This window comes from Osmerus mordax, chromosome 6, assembly GCF_038355195.1.
Source record: "Osmerus mordax isolate fOsmMor3 chromosome 6, fOsmMor3.pri, whole genome shotgun sequence".
In the NCBI taxonomy this organism is placed as follows: domain Eukaryota; kingdom Metazoa; phylum Chordata; class Actinopteri; order Osmeriformes; family Osmeridae; genus Osmerus; species Osmerus mordax.
In genome coordinates this window covers 692,463-715,193 of record NC_090055.1, presented here as the reverse complement: position 1 = coordinate 715,193, position 22,731 = coordinate 692,463, and the positions used below count along the sequence as shown (strand labels likewise).

At 48.6% G+C, this 22,731-nt stretch overlaps 3 protein-coding genes across 3 annotated transcripts in view; 2 read left to right on the top strand and 1 right to left on the bottom strand.

Annotated features, from left to right (window-relative positions):
- The first annotated feature begins 3,032 nt into the window (after positions 1–3,032).
- gtpbp10 (GTP-binding protein 10 (putative)) lies at positions 3,033–5,807 on the top strand. Its single transcript, XM_067238726.1, has 10 exons — positions 3,033–3,153; positions 3,549–3,742; positions 3,820–3,911; positions 4,004–4,148; positions 4,244–4,317; positions 4,418–4,470; positions 4,567–4,674; positions 4,968–5,045; positions 5,299–5,422; positions 5,555–5,807. Exons 1-10 carry the CDS (start codon positions 3,121–3,123, stop codon positions 5,794–5,796), a joined length of 1,143 nt encoding a protein of 380 aa, XP_067094827.1. The 5' UTR covers positions 3,033–3,120; the 3' UTR covers positions 5,797–5,807.
- On the top strand, positions 5,794–6,848 carry LOC136944818 (uncharacterized). The gene is made up of 2 exons (XM_067238727.1): positions 5,794–6,597; positions 6,778–6,848. The coding sequence occupies exons 1-2, from the start codon at positions 5,799–5,801 to the stop codon at positions 6,789–6,791; spliced, it is 813 nt and encodes a 270-aa protein (XP_067094828.1). The 5' UTR covers positions 5,794–5,798; the 3' UTR covers positions 6,792–6,848.
- Positions 6,849–10,466: 3,618 nt separating this feature from the next.
- The window catches only part of adam22 (ADAM metallopeptidase domain 22), a 39,279-nt gene continuing 27,014 nt past the window's right edge, over positions 10,467–22,731 (bottom strand). Inside the window, exons 24-28 of the mRNA XM_067237309.1 lie at positions 13,040–13,240; positions 12,489–12,589; positions 12,320–12,386; positions 10,695–10,818; positions 10,467–10,569 (exon numbers count right to left, since the gene is read on the bottom strand). Coding sequence (XP_067093410.1) covers positions 10,549–10,569; positions 10,695–10,818; positions 12,320–12,386; positions 12,489–12,589; positions 13,040–13,240 — 514 coding nt within the window. The 3' untranslated portion in view covers positions 10,467–10,548. The remainder of the gene's footprint in view (positions 10,570–10,694; positions 10,819–12,319; positions 12,387–12,488; positions 12,590–13,039; positions 13,241–22,731) is intronic.

Sequence of the window (22,731 nt, the reverse complement as noted above, 5' to 3'; positions counted from 1 at the left end):
GCATAGCGTTTTTGGACCGTGTACACATAGCCCACTACCGGACCTGCACTTTCATCATCATCGCTCTGTCTCGCTGTTTCAGATGATCCGACCTCTATGGATCCGACACATAGAGCACGTGCATGCAAAGAGCAGTTATGGCATCACCCTTTTATAATTTAGGTCACACACACTCACGGCCATTCTTTAAGAATTCACCTCTTCAGTAGAAAGCAGCGTATGTCTCGCAAGGCAACTTACCTCGGTGTGATTTATCTGTCAGTCTCCCAATCGCTCCTCTTATTACGGCCAACGGCCGCAGTTTTAACGGTATAAATAGGCAGTCACCGGTGGGAGGACCTACCGAGCCAAAGTCATGAGATAACAGCCTTCCTCTCTCTCTCTCTCTCTCTCTCTCTCTCTCTCTCTCTCTCTCTCTCTCTCTCTCTCTCTCTCTCTCTCTCTCTCTCTCTCTGTCTCTCTCTCTCTCTCTCCTCCCCGCCCCCCCCGGGAGAGAGAGCGAGACAGAGAGAGGGGGAGAGCTCTCTCTCGTTCTCCCTCCCTTAATAGAAGTGGACCGCTAGGTATGAACACATCAGAGACATAACCATTTCTGACGCCCTAAAGACACATCCATGTTTTCCTGAAGGAGACAGGAGCCGGGTTCAGTGTTTGATTTGTGTATCACATGCGCATCTCACTGCATCGCCAGGCAAAGAGGGCGAGCCCAGATTCATAGACCTTTTCGTTCAAAGCTCCATCCTGGATCAGTTTCATCCGATTTCGACAAATCGTCTTCTCATGGCTCGTAGAAACATCGAACCGTTAGCAGCCCGGTACGGCATTCAGTCTTTCTGTAGCATGAACTAGCTTTACTGACTTTATTTTTTTTTTTTATCTTTCTAGAATGCTACAACATTTAGGAATACATTTAGCGCATATTGGTACGTTTAACCATCAGAGTGCCCAATTGTTTTAGCCATTTGGGAATGCCATCTTCTATAACCATTGTAAAAACGTAAACGTAAAAACATTAAAATATAAATATGATTTTATATATTTCATTACTACAGGACTTATTTAGTCTCTCGTAGACATAAAAGCACGTGCCTCCCAAGGGAAATAGATTGTTGTGTGGTTCAAAGCTTTAGGCGACAGTTATTTACCAAATAACCACACAAAGGCATCTCACAATATCAATCATGCAATCAGCAGGTATAAAAAGTAAATGCAACGACTTTCATGTTATCCGATTTTTATTGTTAATTTATTGTGGCCTCTGGGACTTTTCTAATAGGCCCTACATATGATATATGTATAACATTGAATCATATATTTAAATCGTATTATAATTTTTTGGTCTTACATGTTGGTAAAACAACAAAAGTGACAAGTTACCCTCAATCGTCCAGGTGGGTCATCTAGCATGATTCGATGTTTGCTTTTAGTTTTTTTGCAATGCCCAATTGTTCAGTTCCAAATTGATGGGACTGATAGACCATTCTAACCCTACCAGCGTGTCTGGGCTAAAGTGCAGAATTCTGTGCGCAGTAATCCGCACCCACACTATGCGTAATTCCGTGCGTAATTTGGGGAGAATTCCGTGATTCTAAATTCGGACAGGGTGGTGTAGCGCTTGCCCAGCCCGTGCGCACGGGATAGCACGCAGTCCACGTACATGGCCCAGAAGTGTTGCGCGAGGTCCAGGAAGAGGTCGTTGTGCCTTTGCTGCTGCGACGCGCGGAGAAAAGTCATGAAGTCCCAAAGAGCTGTCACGCTGTCTGCCACCCGCAGCCGCCTCGTCTGGATCACTGCAAGGGATGAAGAATCCCAGCAGCCCAGGTCGATCTCTCCCAGGTGCGCCGGAGACCTACCGATACCGCCGGGGCCTATAATTAGGTTGGGCATGGCGGCGGAGCGAGGAGCGCAGAGAGCGAGGAGGACACACAGGAGATGCCTCCACAGCCCCGGGTCGATGAACATCATCTAGCGCTGTGACAGAAACAATCCAGTCATCACGTACGTACATTCACGTATATATAATATAGCCCAACTTTATACATCTTAAACTGAGGGAAAAAAATAAGTGTAACCAATTAACCATACATGCATTATTAATGTGACGAATTACATTTTCCAGCGTTTCTAAGAAATGTTTGCTCCAGTTTTAGGCCAATTAATGAATCTCGTTATGTGCGTTTAACACATCTTCTCATGCATCCCGCGACCAACACGTGTGTCGATTAATGTGATTTTTTTTCAATATATCTTTACTGTATTTACAAAGTTACTAAATAAACCTTTTTTCCCTCAGTCAAATTGTCTGTTTCCTATAAACAATTCCAACAAGAAATAGGCTATGTTTTTTCTTATTTCTCAATAAGGTTTACGCTACTTACAGTACAAGGCGATGAGTTGGCTGTCTCCCAGCATGCAACAACTGCCTTATGATTTTCGAACATATGAGCTGACTGACTATTTTATAGCCACATCGCCCCGCGTCATGCAGGTGACAAGCTGTCAGATCGCACGCAGCTCAAGGAAACACACAGGCCAACTGCCTGATCTAACATGAGTGGAGAAATGGATGAACCAATCAATCAGTGATGTATGCGAATACTGTTTAAAAGGATAGTCGACTCAAAAGAAAATATTACAATGCACGAAAAAAAATACGAAAGCGTTTGACGTTATATTTTTAGCCTACATTAGGCTAGGCTATTTAGAGTCTATCACATTGTAAAATAAAAAAGAATGTTTATAGGCTATACTTTTATAATAATTTGTAATAGGCCTATATACGTGTATCTCGTTATATTTGTTAATATTTATTAATAATTACATTTCATCCCATTTGTGTTTGTTTCACAGAAAAGTTGACCAAATAGTAGGCTTTAATAATAGTAGCCCACTGACTATTTAACCTTTGCTTACGTTTTGATCGACTTTTAACAAATCCAATCAGTGGTCAGCGATAATTTTTGTCCCGCCCACCCAAGCGTGTGACAGTAGGCCATGCTTCTGCTAGCTAGCCAACGATTTCTAGCGGACTGTGTTGTTGTCGCTCATTGACCTTCGTTCTTTAACTTGCTAGCCAGTTTGCTGTCTGTGATGAAAGTGATCGTATGAGCAATATTCAAAATGGTCTGGATGAGTAGGACTTGTTTCCGGAAGGTTAGTAGTGAGCTAGCTTTAACTATCCAAAATCAGTATGTGCTAACGGTAATTAAGAACTACAACGTGGGTATTCAAGCTAGCTAGCTAGCTAGGTAGCTAGTTAGTTAGTTATACTTAAACTAGCTGTCCCACCATCACCTATTAACACCTTCCTGCTTTTATGTCCTTTTGTCACAGAAAATAAGTCATCTAGTTAAAGGGAGACGATAATATGAAAACAAAGTCAAATGTTTAGTTTTTCAGACGGCAAGAAATCGGACTAGCTAGTAGATAATGTAGATATAGGTGTACATCTGTGTAAACAATTACGTTTCTATATTGGCTATTTGTTCTGTTATATGTAATAATACAAATAGCTGCCATCTTCCTTTCCCCCTTCCAACTCTCTGCAGTATGGAAACTTCGTGGACAACCTGCGTCTGTATGTCCGAGGAGGCAGCGGAGGGATGGGACTACCCCGGCTCGGAGGGCAGGGAGGGAAAGGCGGAGATGTTTTGGTGGTGGCAAAAAAAGAAATTACTCTAAAGAAGATCAAGGCTAAGTATCCACTGAAACGCTTCGTCGCTGGAGTAGGAATGAACAGTAGGTACGTCAGACTGACATGCCAGGGTTTTGCCCTTTATCTCGTGGACCCAGTTCGTCTCACACTGTGTGTGTTAACAGCGTCCGGGCGCTGAAAGGCGAGAAAGGGCCGGACCAGCAGATACTGGCGCCCACTGGTGTTACCGTCACTACTGACAATGGCAAAGTTCTTGGTGAGTCAGAAACCGATGTGATTAGTTGCTGGCCAAAGATGGTTGACGTCTGCGATGCTATGACACATAACACGTTTGTCTTCTTACTGTAGGTGAGCTGAATGTGGAAGGAGACAGTGTGCTGGTGGCCCGAGGGGGGCAGGGGGGGTCCTTCCACTCCGGGTTCCAGCCCAGTCAGGGCCAGTCCAAACATATCCGGCTGGACCTCAAACTTATCGCAGACCTGGGCCTTGTGGGGTGAGGGAGGAAGACTGGCGTACTTGACCTGATTTTGCATGACAGTAGACAGCCATGAGATCATCTCATATTACCTCATCTTTCTTCTTCATCAGGTTCCCCAATGCAGGAAAGTCTTCTCTACTGAAAGCCTTGTCTCATGCAAAACCCCAGATCGCCAGCTATGCCTGTGAGTTCAAACACACACACACAGTTTCCTATGTTCTTTCAGTTTATCACTTGTCATCTACTGAGTTCTAAAACTCTACTTTTGTCTTGTTATTGTGCAGTCACCACTCTAAGGCCAGAGATTGGCCAAGTCATGTATGAAGACTTTAAACAGGTAAGAGACATTAAAGAGGACATCCTCTTCTGTATTCTGACTGCGTTATTACCAGGTGATACCAGGTTTCCATTCGTTCTTCTCTGATTGCTGTAGATCTCTGTAGCAGACCTTCCAGGGTTGATTGAGGGAGCGCACATGAACAAAGGAATGGGTCACAAGTTCCTCAAACATGTGGAGAGGACCAAGCAACTGCTGTTTGTGGTAAGAGCATCACACAATGCTAGTCTGAACCCAAGACAACCCTGATATGTGAGACCTCTTCGCAACTCTTGTTTAGAGACTGGAGGCTTTAAACACAAGCAGGTGACATGGTAGCAAGTCTAAACAGAGCATGAAGACCTCCTAACCTTCCTCCTTAACATTCACATACAGTTTAGGATGATCATGAGTTGTCGTTTTCTATTGTAAACTTAATCCAGAGTTTTTCACCATCTCCATGTTACACTGTGACGCAGCTAAATCCTGTCCACACTCTCGTCATGTCCCTGTCGTAGGTGGATGTTTGCGGTTTCCAGCTTGCAAGCAACACAGCGTTCAGGTCGGCCTTTGAAGCTGTGCAGCTTTTAACCAAGGTGAGAGAAGAAGAGAACGATAACCTCCCACTCCTGCTGACGTGAGAGAGAGAGAGAGAGAGAGAGAGAGCCCTGAGCTATCTGAATTCATCCCTCTTTTATCTGTCCCACTCTCTTGCCCACTCTGTTCTATGATCTCAATTCTTTCCATATGTGAATTGCTTTCTCTCATCTCTCATCCCCTCAGGAAACTCTCTCCACCCTATCTTCAAATAGTTGTAATCCTCCACTGATTCTCTCTGTCTCTCGTCAGGAGCTGGAGTTGTACAAAGAGGAGATCCTCTCCAAGCGTGCTGTGTTGGTGGTGAACAAGATGGACCTGCCTGATGCAGAGGACAGGCTGGCTGAGCTGCTGGAGCAACTGAACAACCCGGATGGTAACCTCCTCAACACCAGCTTCACCCTCCCTCCACCCTCCCCCCACCCTCCCTCCACTCGCTGTGTTCTGGCTCTGTCTATTCCAGAACATAGTTTCACAGTGTTTTGTTCTGTGTTCCTCCACACTGCAGAGTTCTTCCACTTGCTGCCTGAAGACATGGTTCCCAGGAAGAACATTCTCTTCAGAGACGTGGTTCCCATCTCTGCTGCCACCGGACTGGGCATCCAGCGCCTCAGAACCTGCATGCGACAGTCACTGGACGAGGATGCGGCCGGGGGGGCAGACCCTCTGCACCGTGATAGGCTACAGGCCCTGAGAGGGGCGGTCACAGCCCAGGACGCGACCTCCTGGGGCTCCCCCCCCTCTGTCTGAGCATGCTGGGGTGTGGACAGTTTCTCTGTTATCTGGACGTGTATTCTAGACTGGACCTCATGGGACATCTTTATAAGGAGGTCCCAGAGTCTGATCCCTGGACACGTCAGGTCCCAGAGTCTGACCCCTGGACACGTCAGGTCCCAGAGTCTGACACCTGGACACGTCAGGTCCCAGAGTCTGACACCTGGACACGTCAGGTCCCAGAGTCTGACCCCTGGACACGTCAGGTCCCAGAGTCTGACACCTGGACACGTCAGGTCCCAGAGTCTGACACCTGGACACGTCAGGTCCCAGAGTCTGACACCTGGACACGTCAGGTCCCAGAGTCTGACCCCTGGACACGTCAGGTCCCAGAGTCTGACACCTGGACACGTCAGGTCCCAGAGTCTGACACCTGGACACGTCAGGTCCCAGAGTCTGACACCTGGACACGTCAGGTCCCAGAGTCTGACCCCTGGACACGTCAGGTCCCAGAGTCTGAGCCTGGACACGTCAGGTCCCAGAGTCTGACACCTGGACACGTCAGGTCCCAGAGTCTGACCCCTGGACACGTCAGGTCCCAGAGTCTGACACCTGGACACGTCAGGTCCCAGAGTCTGACCCCTGGACGTGTCCAGGTCCCAGAGTCTGACCCCTGGACACGTCAGGTCCCAGAGTCTGACACCTGGACACGTCAGGTCCCAGAGTCTGACACCTGGACACGTCAGGTCCCAGAGTCTGACCCCTGGACACGTCAGGTCCCAGAGTCTGACACCTGGACACGTCAGGTCCCAGAGTCTGACCCCTGGACGTGTCCAGGTCCCAGAGTCTGACCCCTGGACACGTCAGGTCCCAGAGTCTGACCCCTGGACACGTCAGGTCCCAGAGTCTGACACCTGGACACGTCAGGTCCCAGAGTCTGACCCCTGGACACGTCAGGTCCCAGAGTCTGACACCTGGACACGTCAGGTCCCAGAGTCTGACACCTGGACACGTCAGGTCCCAGAGTCTGACCCCTGGACACGTCATGACTGATCCCCTGTAGGCAGAGCCTACAAGCTGTACGAAAAAATATCATCAAACATGATATATTCAACCTAGGAATACACCACGAAGACAACGACTTGAATGAACTCAAACTAATGAACTTTAAAGTAAGAGGTCCAAGAAAAAGTTGACTGTATGGTAAGATTTCATATTGTGTATTTGTCTAATATAACTTGCATTAAAGATGGAATCAGAAACGTCAACAAACAGCCATATTGATGAAAGTTTTATTTTATATTAAATATATTACAATACTGAATGATATTGTAAGAGAAAAAAATATGGGCATTGATTTTTGCATCGTCAGTCTATGTACAGCATCACAACAACAACAACCAAAGAACAAAAGACGGCAAAAAATAGGTTGATTTAGTTCAGGTACATCCAGGTGTGGGGAAACGGTCGCAGTACACGCCAGCAGTGTCTGTTGGAGAGCTGAGAGGTGGAGGTCAGGCTGAAGGCCGGCGTGCTCCATGGTTCTGATACATTCAGGTCTGTGTCTGAGCGTCATCCTTGTGTTGTGGTTCAGGATGTCAGTGCAGTTCTGTTTCTGTGGGTTTAGACACGTGGGGGGGAGGGGAGGGGGACACGATGATCCGGCAGGGCTGCAGGCACCACATCCTCCGGTGGGAGTGGCACCACCCCAGCCCTCCTCCCAACCCTGCCACAATCATGCAACATCTTCAAAATACAGCACAGGACAGTATGACACTCAGAAGAGTCGTAATTTGTGGTAGCACAGTAGGATTTTCTAAATATTGCTTGACATGTTAACCGATGTGTTTATTTCCCTTCAGAACCTGGAAACTTCAAAGGAAAACATCAGGTACTAAACATTAGCCTTCTATCATATTTAATACAAGGGTGAAGAACAGAGCTCTGGTAATACAGAGAAAGGATCTGTAGTGTTCCTCTGCATGCAGCCAGAGCAGACCATCCTTTACCAAAGCAGTCCAGATCTGCACATGCCAGAGTAACCACGCCTTGGAACTGCCCCAGTCCAATGTACTTAAAAACTCAACATAACAATAGATCTCCGTTCAACCCATCAATACACAATCACGATAATGCACTTAATTACTGTCTGAATAACTGCTGTACATAATACTGAGGAAAAAATAGTGAACATTAAAAGGTACTTAAGAGTTAAAAATTAAAATGGTCATATACAAGAAAAATATGAATCCAGTACTGGGAGGATCTATGTTTCTATCCAGTCATGGTGCATACAGTAGAAAAGAAACAGTGCCCACATTGAACTAAAAGCATAAAAGCCATTAACACACACAAAGCCTAAGGACATAGAGTATGTACACCGGGACGGGTCAGGACTTGGTCCAGTAACTCTGTACAGAGATCTAGGATGAGTTACCTTGTACATGTGAGGTACACAACACAGACTGACCTCTGACCTCTGTGTGTGAGTTGAGCTTTGAGGATGTGAAAACCTGACTCCTCAGTCAACTCAAAAGACAGTTTTCTCTCCTTAAGACAAGCCGATGGGGATCACTTTAGTTTCACAATGCTGTTGTAAGGGTGGCATTTAAAAACATCCACCAAAGAAAAGGACTTCCAGTGACATGCTAATTTCCTGTTACAGATTTACGAACAGCACACTAGAGGCCAGTCATGCTGTCACGCTCAAACAGCACGCTCAAACAACATTTTCATAATTTACAAAGCAATATCATGTAACAAAAGTCCATTTAAAAAAAATCGCGCTGATTTCCAGTTTATCATGATCAATACTTGACACAAACTTCCTTTTGTAATAATATGTGGTGTTTGATCTTGTATAGCCACACAATCAGCAAAGCGAAAAGAAGCATTGCATAACACTACATCTTTCAATTCTAAAACAACCACCTCTGCATGAATGAACACTTTGAAAATGATCTAAAACTATGCCAGACCCTTCTTCCTCATGTCTGCAGGGGCACAAAAGATTCATTCAAATATACAACTTTGTTAAGCGGACACTCGTGTCCTGTCACAAAACATTCCTAGTGAATATAATAACATTCTTAACTTTGTTACTTCAGCAGTTTGAACTGGTGGTGTTTGTTGTTTTTCCTGCAGAAAACTAAGTGAAAAGAGTAAAACACTGTTACATTCGGTTGTGAATGAAAAGGAAAGCTGCACAGTTCATCCAGCCACACAGGTGGAGAGTGAAGAAGAGGAGAGACAGGAAGGTCTACTGGACAGAGAACACACAGAGAGGGTGTGCAGGGGTCTAACAGCACACAGCAGGAGGACAGGAGAGAAGGACACCCTCTTAGGAAGTAAAAAAAACAAAAAAAAACTTTTCACTCTGTGTCTTTGAGCTGTACATATTTACACACAAACATCTCAGGAGAACAGGAAGGAAGTCATGGAGATGGGGTGGTTGGGTCTGTGTCATGAGCTCCTGTTGCCTATAATAATATGTGATAGAGTACGTGTTGCCTATGGTTGAGAAAAGCTTAAAAGCACTTCACCCCTGCATGCTGTCCTATAGACCAGATCAGGCTCGCTCATAAACAGGGTTTCACATGCATATAGTGTTGGTTGTTCTACAGTGATTTGCGTGCTTTGAAAATGGTAAAGAAATCCAGCAATACGATAGGGTGACCTGTCCCTGGTTCCGCCCTCACAGAGAGGAGCACCAATCATCTTAGAACACTTGCCTGGGTAGGGGGAGAGCTAGTGAAGTCAGGGTTGGGGCTAGAGAGGGGTCAGGGTTGGGGCTAGAGAGAGGTCAGGGTTGGGGCTAGAGAGAGGTCAGGGTTGGGGCTAGAGAGAGGTCAGGGTTGGGGCTAGACAGAGGTCAGGGTTGTGGCTAGACAGAGGTCAGGGTTGGGGCTAGAGAGGGGTCAGGGTTGGGGCTAGAGAGGGGTCAGGGTTGGGGCTAGAGAGGGGTCAGGGTTGGGGCTAGACAGAGGTCAGGGTTGGGGCTAGAGAGAGGTCAGGGTTGGGGCTAGAGAGGGGTCAGGGTTGGGGCTAGAGAGGGGTCAGGGTTGGGGCTAGAGAGGGGTCAGGGTTGGGGCTAGACAGAGGTCAGGGTTGGGGCTAGAGAGGGTAGGTAAGGGTGGTTTGGGGGGAGAGGTTGTGTGGTCTTGTTGGGAGCGATGTAGAGCCAGACAGATGTTGTGTTCTGGATCTGGAGCGGATCTGAGCTCCACTAGTGTGAAGAGCCAGTGTGCCTGCAGGGTGACGCCCAGAGCACAGCTAGGCTGCAGGGTGACGCCCAGAGCACAGCTAGGCCGCAGGGTGACGCCCAGAGCACAGCTAGGCCGCAGGGTGACGCCCAGAGCACAGCTAGGGCGCAGGGTGACGCCCAGAGCACAGCTAGGCCGCAGGGTGACGCCCAGAGCACAGCTAGGCCGCAGGGTGACGCCCAGAGCACAGCTAGGCCGCAGGGTGACGCCCAGAGCACAGCTAGGCCGCAGGGTGACGCCCAGAGCACAGCTAGGCCGCAGGGTGACGCCCAGAGCACAGCTAGGCCGCAGGGTGACGCCCAGAGCATGCTAGGCTCAGAGGACCTTGCTTATACACCTCTTCCATGCTCCAACCAGGTGGTCTATTTTTTATCATTTTGTGTAAATTTTGTGAGCTTTTTTTTTTTTTTTTTTTTTTAAGTTCATAGAAAAGCAGACGAAAATGTAGTTCCTAAGTACTTCTGCAGAGTCAACATCAGGACTCTTATATTGAAGTCTCCCACAGCTGCAGTCAATACCAGGTCTCTTATATTGAAGTCTCCCACAGCTGCAAAGTGAAACAGAAAGGGATGAAATCATTAGGGGAGACACAGATGATGAACATGTGATGAGCTAAGTACATGCTTGTGTCCAGTAGAGCTCCATGGTGTGTGTTGTGTTGTTGTTGCTGACCCTTGCACTCTGCCTGTTAGCCTTCCTCTGGTCGTCAGGGAGGGGGGGCAGGGGGTAGGGGTACCTGCGGCTGGACGCTATGGACCCCGTGGAGGAAGTGGGAGACTTGGCTGGGGACAGCGTTCTGGAAGACACAGGAAATGACATCACTGACAGCTCTTAGTGTCCCTGTCACCTGAAGTGTCAGCTGGAGGGTCAAGAGCCCAAAGACTGATCTTCAATCAGAAAAATATAAACTTCTAATACACAAGCTGTTTATTAGTAACTGTTGTGTGTGGTTATGGGCAACTTCCACCCCTAGCCCCTCTGTTCATTCACTCAGTCCCTGGATATGTTGCCGTAAAGACCTGCGGTCACGGAGCAGTAACAGACATGGAGGATGTAACAGTAGCACGCTGCGTTCACACCAAACGCCAAGCCAATTATTCGCGCGTCGAGATTACATGTCGTCAATGCAATCACGCAAATTTTCGCTTCGCATTCATTTGTGTTCATTCTCTACAGTGGGCACATCCTCTACAGTGAACACATCCTCTACAGTGAACACATCCTCTACACAGTGAGCACATCCTCTACAGTGAGCACATCCTCTACAATGAGCACATCCTCTACAGTGAACACATTCTACAGTGAACACATTCTACAGTGAACACATCCTCTACACAGTGAGCACATCCTCTACAGTGAACACACATTCTACAGTGAACACATCCTCTACAGTGAGCACACATTCTACAGTGAACACATCCTCTACAGTGAACACACATTCTACAGTGAACACATCCTCTACAGTGAACACATCCTCTACAGTGAGCACACATTCTACAGTGAACACATCCTCTACAGTGAACACATCCTCTACAGTGAGCACACATTCTACAGTGAACACATCCTCTACAGTGAACACATCCTCTACAGTGAGCACATCCTCTACAGTGAGTACATTCTCTACAGTGAACACATCCTCTACAGTGAGCACATCCTCTACAGTGAACACATCCTCTACAGTGAGCACATCCTCTACAGTGAGTACATTCTCTACAGTGAACACATCCTCTACAGTGAGCACATCCTCTACAGTGAACACCCATCAACACACACAACAAACAGGCTGACAGGTTAACAGCGGCTGGCATCTTTGTTGTGTTCATTAGCAGGAGGCATGGGCTAGAAGTCCTACAGGGTTCACTCTACCCACAGTGCACAAAGTCTAACGTTTTTTCCACAGAGAAGATTCACACAGGCCTGCAGTACCTGGAGACACCTCCAGCCCTGGGACAGAGACCAGCTGGGGTCACTAGGAGACACCTCCAGCCCTGGGACAGAGACCAGCTGGGGTCACTAGGACACACCTCCAGCCCTGGGACAGAGACCAGCTGGGGTCACTAGGAGACACCTCCAGCCCTGGGACAGAGACCAGCTGGGGTCACTAGGAGACACCTCCAGCCCTGGGACAGAGACCAGCTGGGGTCACTAGGAGACACCTCCAGCCCTGGGACAGAGACCAGCTGGGGTCACTAGGAGACACCTCCAGCCCTGGGACAGAGACCAGCTGGGGTCAGAGACCAGCTGGGGTCAGAGACCAGCTGGGGTCAGAGACCAGCTGGGGTCATCAGGAAACTCACTCTGTGGAGTTTGAGCGAGGACGGAACCTCTTCCCTTTCAGCTTCTTGCGATTGCCACTCAGATGTCCTGCAAAGAAACAAAACAGTCAACACCAGAAGCAGAGGCCACCCTAATAGGGTGCGAGTGTTTAAGTTACAGTATGTAGTGTGTGTGTGGTGTGTGTGCTACCTTGCCACGAGTTGCTCCTTGGTCGTCCGTTCTCACAGATGTCAGAGATGTGTTTGGCATCAGGGATTCTCTCACTCCAGGAGTGGGACAGCCCATTAGATCTTCACACACACGCACACAGGGTGAATAACCAGCATTAGAACTACAGAAAATTGTTCTTTAGTTGGTTAAACTAAAGAACTTAAACAATGTTTTAAACTAAGTGGCGGCTGTCTAAATCTTTTTGTTTAGTCTCCATAGAACAGAACAACAGGGCAGGGAGAGGAAATGATGCTACCATGACAACAGACAGTGACACCATGCAGTTTTAAATGATACCATGACAACCTGGAGCGACACCATGACTCAAGAAAACAGAAACTCCACAGGAGTCACACAGACAGCTGGACGTCCCACCACCAAGCACCACACACAGCTGTGAGCGTGATGTTGAAAACTGCGTTCACAAAACACTCTCAAAATCATTCATGCACACACACTGTCAAACACACACACACACACACACACACAAAGACAGTGGCTGAGAATGAGATGGCAGTGAGATGGCACACCTGAAGCCGAACAGAGAGATGTTCTGAGAGATTGAGGGGATGGAGGGAGTGAAGGAGCGGGTGTATATCTGCAGGTGAGACAGACAGGCAGACCTCTTCTTGGAGCTGCAGCCTGAGTGAGTGCTGACCCCAGGGGGCATGTCGCTGTAGAAGGAGTCGGCATCTCCAGGCTTCTTCACGTAATCCCCTGGAGGCATTTGTCTGGAAACATGAAACATGAAACATGCTCAGTGTAAGGAGCGACACTGTGGTCACGTGACACAGATGATCACATGACAGTAACCCAAACATGCCAGCTCAGTGTAAGGAGCTACACTGTGGTCACGTGACACAGATGATCACATGACAGTAACCCAAACATGCCAGCTCAGTGTAAGGAGCGACACTGTGGTCACGTGACACAGATGATCACATGACAGTAACCCAAACATGCCAGCTCAGTGTAAGGAGCGACACTGTGGTCACGTGACACAGATGATCACATGACAGTAACCCAAACATGCCAGCTCAGTGTAAGGAGCGACACTGTGGTCACGTGACACAGATGATCACATGACAGTAACCCAAACATGCCAGCTCAGTGTAAGGAGCGACACTGTGGTCACGTGACACAGATGATCACATGACAGTAACCCAAACATGCCAGCTCAGTGTAAGGAGCGACACTGTGGTCACGTGACACAGATGATCACATGACAGTAACCCAAACATGCCAGCTCAGTGTAAGGAGCGACACTGTGGTCACGTGACACAGATGATCACATGACAGTAACCCAAACATGCCAGCTCAGTGTAAGGAGCGACACTGTGGTCACGTGACACAGATGATCACATGACAGTAACCCAAACATGCCAGCTCAGTGTAAGGAGCGACACTGTGGTCACGTGACACAGATGATCACATGACAGTAACCCAAACATGCCAGCTCAGTGTAAGGAGCGACACTGTGGTCACGTGACACAGATGATCACATGACAGTAACCCAAACATGCCAGCTCAGTGTAAGGAGCGACACTGTGGTCACGTGACACAGATGATCACATGACAGTAACCCAAACATGCCAGCTCAGTGTAAGGAGCGACACTGTGGTCACGTGACACAGATGATCACATGACAGTAACCCAAACATGCCAGCTCAGTGTAAGGAGCGACACTGTGGTCACGTGACACAGATGATCACATGACAGTAACCCAAACATGCCAGCTCAGTGTAAGGAGCGACACTGTGGTCACGTGACACAGATGATCACATGACAGTAACCCAAACATGCCAGCTCAGTGTAAGGAGCGACACTGTGGTCACGTGACACAGATGATCACATGACAGTAACCCAAACATGCCAGCTCAGTGTAAGGAGCGACACTGTGGTCACGTGACACAGATGATCACATGACAGTAACCCAAACATGCCAGCTCAGTGTAAGGAGCGACACTGTGGTCACGTGACACAGATGATCACATGACAGTAACCCAAACATGCCAGCTCAGTGTAAGGAGCGACACTGTGGTCACGTGACACAGATGATCACATGACAGTAACCCAAACATGCCAGCTCAGTGTAAGGAGCGACACTGTGGTCACGTGACACAGATGATCACATGACAGTAACCCAAACATGCCAGCTCAGTGTAAGGAGCGACACTGTGGTCACGTGACACAGATGATCACATGACAGTAACCCAAACATGCCAGCTCAGTGTAAGGAGCGACACTGTGGTCACGTGACACAGATGATCACATGACAGTAACCCAAACATGCCAGCTCAGTGTAAGGAGCGACACTGTGGTCACGTGACACAGATGATCACATGACAGTAACCCAAACATGCCAGCTCAGTGTAAGGAGCGACACTGTGGTCACGTGACACAGATGATCACATGACAGTAACCCAAACATGCCAGCTCAGTGTAAGGAGCGACACTGTGGTCACGTGACACAGATGATCACATGACAGTAACCCAAACATGCCAGCTCAGTGTAAGGAGCGACACTGTGGTCACGTGACACAGATGATCACATGACAGTAACCCAAACATGCCAGCTCAGTGTAAGGAGCGACACTGTGGTCACGTGACACAGATGATCACATGACAGTAACCCAAACATGCCAGCTCAGTGTAAGGAGCGACACTGTGGTCACGTGACACAGATGATCACATGACAGTAACCCAAACATGCCAGCTCAGTGTAAGGAGCGACACTGTGGTCACGTGACACAGATGATCACATGACAGTAACCCAAACATGCCAGCTCAGTGTAAGGAGCGACACTGTGGTCACGTGACACAGATGATCACATGACAGTAACCCAAACATGCCAGCTCAGTGTAAGGAGCGACACTGTGGTCACGTGACACAGATGATCACATGACAGTAACCCAAACATGCCAGCTCAGTGTAAGGAGCGACACTGTGGTCACGTGACACAGATGATCACATGACAGTAACCCAAACATGCCAGCTCAGTGTAAGGAGCGACACTGTGGTCACGTGACACAGATGATCACATGACAGTAACCCAAACATGCCAGCTCAGTGTAAGGAGCGACACTGTGGTCACGTGACACAGATGATCACATGACAGTAACCCAAACATGCCAGCTCAGTGTAAGGAGCGACACTGTGGTCACGTGACACAGATGATCACATGACAGTAACCCAAACATGCCAGCTCAGTGTAAGGAGCGACACTGTGGTCACGTGACACAGATGATCACATGACAGTAACCCAAACATGCCAGCTCAGTGTAAGGAGCGACACTGTGGTCACGTGACACAGATGATCACATGACAGTAACCCAAACATGCCAGCTCAGTGTAAGGAGCGACACTGTGGTCACGTGACACAGATGATCACATGACAGTAACCCAAACATGCCAGCTCAGTGTAAGGAGCGACACTGTGGTCACGTGACACAGATGATCACATGACAGTAACCCAAACATGCCAGCTCAGTGTAAGGAGCGACACTGTGGTCACGTGACACAGATGATCACATGACAGTAACCCAAACATGCCAGCTCAGTGTAAGGAGCGACACTGTGGTCACGTGACACAGATGATCACATGACAGTAACCCAAACATGCCAGCTCAGTGTAAGGAGCGACACTGTGGTCACGTGACACAGATGATCACATGACAGTAACCCAAACATGCCAGCTCAGTGTAAGGAGCGACACTGTGGTCACGTGACACAGATGATCACATGACAGTAACCCAAACATGCCAGCTCAGTGTAAGGAGCGACACTGTGGTCACGTGACACAGATGATCACATGACAGTAACCCAAACATGCCAGCTCAGTGTAAGGAGCGACACTGTGGTCACGTGACACAGATGATCACATGACAGTAACCCAAACATGCCAGCTCAGTGTAAGGAGCGACACTGTGGTCACGTGACACAGATGATCACATGACAGTAACCCAAACATGCCAGCTCAGTGTAAGGAGCGACACTGTGGTCACGTGACACAGATGATCACATGACAGTAACCCAAACATGCCAGCTCAGTGTAAGGAGCGACACTGTGGTCACGTGACACAGATGATCACATGACAGTAACCCAAACATGCCAGCTCAGTGTAAGGAGCGACACTGTGGTCACGTGACACAGATGATCACATGACAGTAACCCAAACATGCCAGCTCAGTGTAAGGAGCGACACTGTGGTCACGTGACACAGATGATCACATGACAGTAACCCAAACATGCCAGCTCAGTGTAAGGAGCGACACTGTGGTCACGTGACACAGATGATCACATGACAGTAACCCAAACATGCCAGCTCAGTGTAAGGAGCGACACTGTGGTCACGTGACACAGATGATCACATGACAGTAACCCAAACATGCCAGCTCAGTGTAAGGAGCGACACTGTGGTCACGTGACACAGATGATCACATGACAGTAACCCAAACATGCCAGCTCAGTGTAAGGAGCGACACTGTGGTCACGTGACACAGATGATCACATGACAGTAACCCAAACATGCCAGCTCAGTGTAAGGAGCGACACTGTGGTCACGTGACACAGATGATCACATGACAGTAACCCAAACATGCCAGCTCAGTGTAAGGAGCGACACTGTGGTCACGTGACACAGATGATCACATGACAGTAACCCAAACATGCCAGCTCAGTGTAAGGAGCGACACTGTGGTCACGTGACACAGATGATCACATGACAGTAACCCAAACATGCCAGCTCAGTGTAAGGAGCGACACTGTGGTCACGTGACACAGATGATCACATGACAGTAACCCAAACATGCCAGCTCAGTGTAAGGAGCGACACTGTGGTCACGTGACACAGATGATCACATGACAGTAACCCAAACATGCCAGCTCAGTGTAAGGAGCGACACTGTGGTCACGTGACACAGATGATCACATGACAGTAACCCAAACATGCCAGCTCAGTGTAAGGAGCGACACTGTGGTCACGTGACACAGATGATCACATGACAGTAACCCAAACATGCCAGCTCAGTGTAAGGAGCGACACTGTGGTCACGTGACACAGATGATCACATGACAGTAACCCAAACATGCCAGCTCAGTGTAAGGAGCGACACTGTGGTCACGTGACACAGATGATCACATGACAGTAACCCAAACATGCCAGCTCAGTGTAAGGAGCGACACTGTGGTCACGTGACACAGATGATCACATGACAGTAACCCAAACATGCCAGCTCAGTGTAAGGAGCGACACTGTGGTCACGTGACACAGATGATCACATGACAGTAACCCAAACATGCCAGCTCAGTGTAAGGAGCGACACTGTGGTCACGTGACACAGATGATCACATGACAGTAACCCAAACATGCCAGCTCAGTGTAAGGAGCGACACTGTGGTCACGTGACACAGATGATCACATGACAGTAACCCAAACATGCCAGCTCAGTGTAAGGAGCGACACTGTGGTCACGTGACACAGATGATCACATGACAGTAACCCAAACATGCCAGCTCAGTGTAAGGAGCGACACTGTGGTCACGTGACACAGATGATCACATGACAGTAACCCAAACATGCCAGCTCAGTGTAAGGAGCGACACTGTGGTCACGTGACACAGATGATCACATGACAGTAACCCAAACATGCCAGCTCAGTGTAAGGAGCGACACTGTGGTCACGTGACACAGATGATCACATGACAGTAACCCAAACATGCCAGCTCAGTGTAAGGAGCGACACTGTGGTCACGTGACACAGATGATCACATGACAGTAACCCAAACATGCCAGCTCAGTGTAAGGAGCGACACTGTGGTCACGTGACACAGATGATCACATGACAGTAACCCAAACATGCCAGCTCAGTGTAAGGAGCGACACTGTGGTCACGTGACACAGATGATCACATGACAGTAACCCAAACATGCCAGCTCAGTGTAAGGAGCGACACTGTGGTCACGTGACACAGATGATCACATGACAGTAACCCAAACATGCCAGCTCAGTGTAAGGAGCGACACTGTGGTCACGTGACACAGATGATCACATGACAGTAACCCAAACATGCCAGCTCAGTGTAAGGAGCGACACTGTGGTCACGTGACACAGATGATCACATGACAGTAACCCAAACATGCCAGCTCAGTGTAAGGAGCGACACTGTGGTCACGTGACACAGATGATCACATGACAGTAACCCAAACATGCCAGCTCAGTGTAAGGAGCGACACTGTGGTCACGTGACACAGATGATCACATGACAGTAACCCAAACATGCCAGCTCAGTGTAAGGAGCGACACTGTGGTCACGTGACACAGATGATCACATGACAGTAACCCAAACATGCCAGCTCAGTGTAAGGAGCGACACTGTGGTCACGTGACACAGATGATCACATGACAGTAACCCAAACATGCCAGCTCAGTGTAAGGAGCGACACTGTGGTCACGTGACACAGATGATCACATGACAGTAACCCAAACATGCCAGCTCAGTGTAAGGAGCGACACTGTGGTCACGTGACACAGATGATCACATGACAGTAACCCAAACATGCCAGCTCAGTGTAAGGAGCGACACTGTGGTCACGTGACACAGATGATCACATGACAGTAACCCAAACATGCCAGCTCAGTGTAAGGAGCGACACTGTGGTCACGTGACACAGATGATCACATGACAGTAACCCAAACATGCCAGCTCAGTGTAAGGAGCGACACTGTGGTCACGTGACACAGATGATCACATGACAGTAACCCAAACATGCCAGCTCAGTGTAAGGAGCGACACTGTGGTCACGTGACACAGATGATCACATGACAGTAACCCAAACATGCCAGCTCAGTGTAAGGAGCGACACTGTGGTCACGTGACACAGATGATCACATGACAGTAACCCAAACATGCCAGCTCAGTGTAAGGAGCGACACTGTGGTCACGTGACACAGATGATCACATGACAGTAACCCAAACATGCCAGCTCAGTGTAAGGAGCGACACTGTGGTCACGTGACACAGATGATCACATGACAGTAACCCAAACATGCCAGCTCAGTGTAAGGAGCGACACTGTGGTCACGTGACACAGATGATCACATGACAGTAACCCAAACATGCCAGCTCAGTGTAAGGAGCGACACTGTGGTCACGTGACACAGATGATCACATGACAGTAACCCAAACATGCCAGCTCAGTGTAAGGAGCGACACTGTGGTCACGTGACACAGATGATCACATGACAGTAACCCAAACATGCCAGCTCAGTGTAAGGAGCGACACTGTGGTCACGTGACACAGATGATCACATGACAGTAACCCAAACATGCCAGCTCAGTGTAAGGAGCGACACTGTGGTCACGTGACACAGATGATCACATGACAGTAACCCAAACATGCCAGCTCAGTGTAAGGAGCGACACTGTGGTCACGTGACACAGATGATCACATGACAGTAACCCAAACATGCCAGCTCAGTGTAAGGAGCGACACTGTGGTCACGTGACACAGATGATCACATGACAGTAACCCAAACATGCCAGCTCAGTGTAAGGAGCGACACTGTGGTCACGTGACACAGATGATCACATGACAGTAACCCAAACATGCCAGCTCAGTGTAAGGAGCGACACTGTGGTCACGTGACACAGATGATCACATGACAGTAACCCAAACATGCCAGCTCAGTGTAAGGAGCGACACTGTGGTCACGTGACACAGATGATCACATGACAGTAACCCAAACATGCCAGCTCAGTGTAAGGAGCGACACTGTGGTCACGTGACACAGATGATCACATGACAGTAACCCAAACATGCCAGCTCAGTGTAAGGAGCGACACTGTGGTCACGTGACACAGATGATCACATGACAGTAACCCAAACATGCCAGCTCAGTGTAAGGAGCGACACTGTGGTCACGTGACACAGATGATCACATGACAGTAACCCAAACATGCCAGCTCAGTGTAAGGAGCGACACTGTGGTCACGTGACACAGATGATCACATGACAGTAACCCAAACATGCCAGCTCAGTGTAAGGAGCGACACTGTGGTCACGTGACACAGATGATCACATGACAGTAACCCAAACATGCCAGCTCAGTGTAAGGAGCGACACTGTGGTCACGTGACACAGATGATCACATGACAGTAACCCAAACATGCCAGCTCAGTGTAAGGAGCGACACTGTGGTCACGTGACACAGATGATCACATGACAGTAACCCAAACATGCCAGCTCAGTGTAAGGAGCGACACTGTGGTCACGTGACACAGATGATCACATGACAGTAACCCAAACATGCCAGCTCAGTGTAAGGAGCGACACTGTGGTCACGTGACACAGATGATCACATGACAGTAACCCAAACATGCCAGCTCAGTGTAAGGAGCGACACTGTGGTCACGTGACACAGATGATCACATGACAGTAACCCAAACATGCCAGCTCAGTGTAAGGAGCGACACTGTGGTCACGTGACACAGATGATCACATGACAGTAACCCAAACATGCCAGCTCAGTGTAAGGAGCGACACTGTGGTCACGTGACACAGATGATCACATGACAGTAACCCAAACATGCCAGCTCAGTGTAAGGAGCGACACTGTGGTCACGTGACACAGATGATCACATGACAGTAACCCAAACATGCCAGCTCAGTGTAAGGAGCGACACTGTGGTCACGTGACACAGATGATCACATGACAGTAACCCAAACATGCCAGCTCAGTGTAAGGAGCGACACTGTGGTCACGTGACACAGATGATCACATGACAGTAACCCAAACATGCCAGCTCAGTGTAAGGAGCGACACTGTGGTCACGTGACACAGATGATCACATGACAGTAACCCAAACATGCCAGCTCAGTGTAAGGAGCGACACTGTGGTCACGTGACACAGATGATCACATGACAGTAACCCAAACATGCCAGCTCAGTGTAAGGAGCGACACTGTGGTCACGTGACACAGATGATCACATGACAGTAACCCAAACATGCCAGCTCAGTGTAAGGAGCGACACTGTGGTCACGTGACACAGATGATCACATGACAGTAACCCAAACATGCCAGCTCAGTGTAAGGAGCGACACTGTGGTCACGTGACACAGATGATCACATGACAGTAACCCAAACATGCCAGCTCAGTGTAAGGAGCGACACTGTGGTCACGTGACACAGATGATCACATGACAGTAACCCAAACATGCCAGCTCAGTGTAAGGAGCGACACTGTGGTCACGTGACACAGATGATCACATGACAGTAACCCAAACATGCCAGCTCAGTGTAAGGAGCGACACTGTGGTCACGTGACACAGATGATCACATGACAGTAACCCAAACATGCCAGCTCAGTGTAAGGAGCGACACTGTGGTCACGTGACACAGATGATCACATGACAGTAACCCAAACATGCCAGCTCAGTGTAAGGAGCGACACTGTGGTCACGTGACACAGATGATCACATGACAGTAACCCAAACATGCCAGCTCAGTGTAAGGAGCGACACTGTGGTCACGTGACACAGATGATCACATGACAGTAACCCAAACATGCCAGCTCAGTGTAAGGAGCGACACTGTGGTCACGTGACACAGATGATCACATGACAGTAACCCAAACATGCCAGCTCAGTGTAAGGAGCGACACTGTGGTCACGTGACACAGATGATCACATGACAGTAACCCAAACATGCCAGCTCAGTGTAAGGAGCGACACTGTGGTCACGTGACACAGATGATCACATGACAGTAACCCAAACATGCCAGCTCAGTGTAAGGAGCGACACTGTGGTCACGTGACACAGATGATCACATGACAGTAACCCAAACATGCCAGCTCAGTGTAAGGAGCGACACTGTGGTCACGTGACACAGATGATCACATGACAGTAACCCAAACATGCCAGCTCAGTGTAAGGAGCGACACTGTGGTCACGTGACACAGATGATCACATGACAGTAACCCAAACATGCCAGCTCAGTGTAAGGAGCGACACTGTGGTCACGTGACACAGATGATCACATGACAGTAACCCAAACATGCCAGCTCAGTGTAAGGAGCGACACTGTGGTCACGTGACACAGATGATCACATGACAGTAACCCAAACATGCCAGCTCAGTGTAAGGAGCGACACTGTGGTCACGTGACACAGATGATCACATGACAGTAACCCAAACATGCCAGCTCAGTGTAAGGAGCG

Excerpts from the sequence above, each read along its gene's own strand:
- gtpbp10 (XM_067238726.1), top strand. The coding sequence starts at position 3,121 with ATGGTCTGGATGAGTAGGACTTGTTTCCGGAAG. Across the intron at positions 3,912-4,003 it reads TGACAATGGCAAAGTTCTTG|GTGAGCTGAATGTGGAAGGA; the intron begins GTGAGTCAGAAA and ends TTCTTACTGTAG. Across the intron at positions 4,318-4,417 it reads CCAGATCGCCAGCTATGCCT|TCACCACTCTAAGGCCAGAG; the intron begins GTGAGTTCAAAC and ends GTTATTGTGCAG.
- LOC136944818 (XM_067238727.1), top strand. The coding sequence starts at position 5,799 with ATGCTGGGGTGTGGACAGTTTCTCTGTTATCTGGACGTGTATTCTAGA.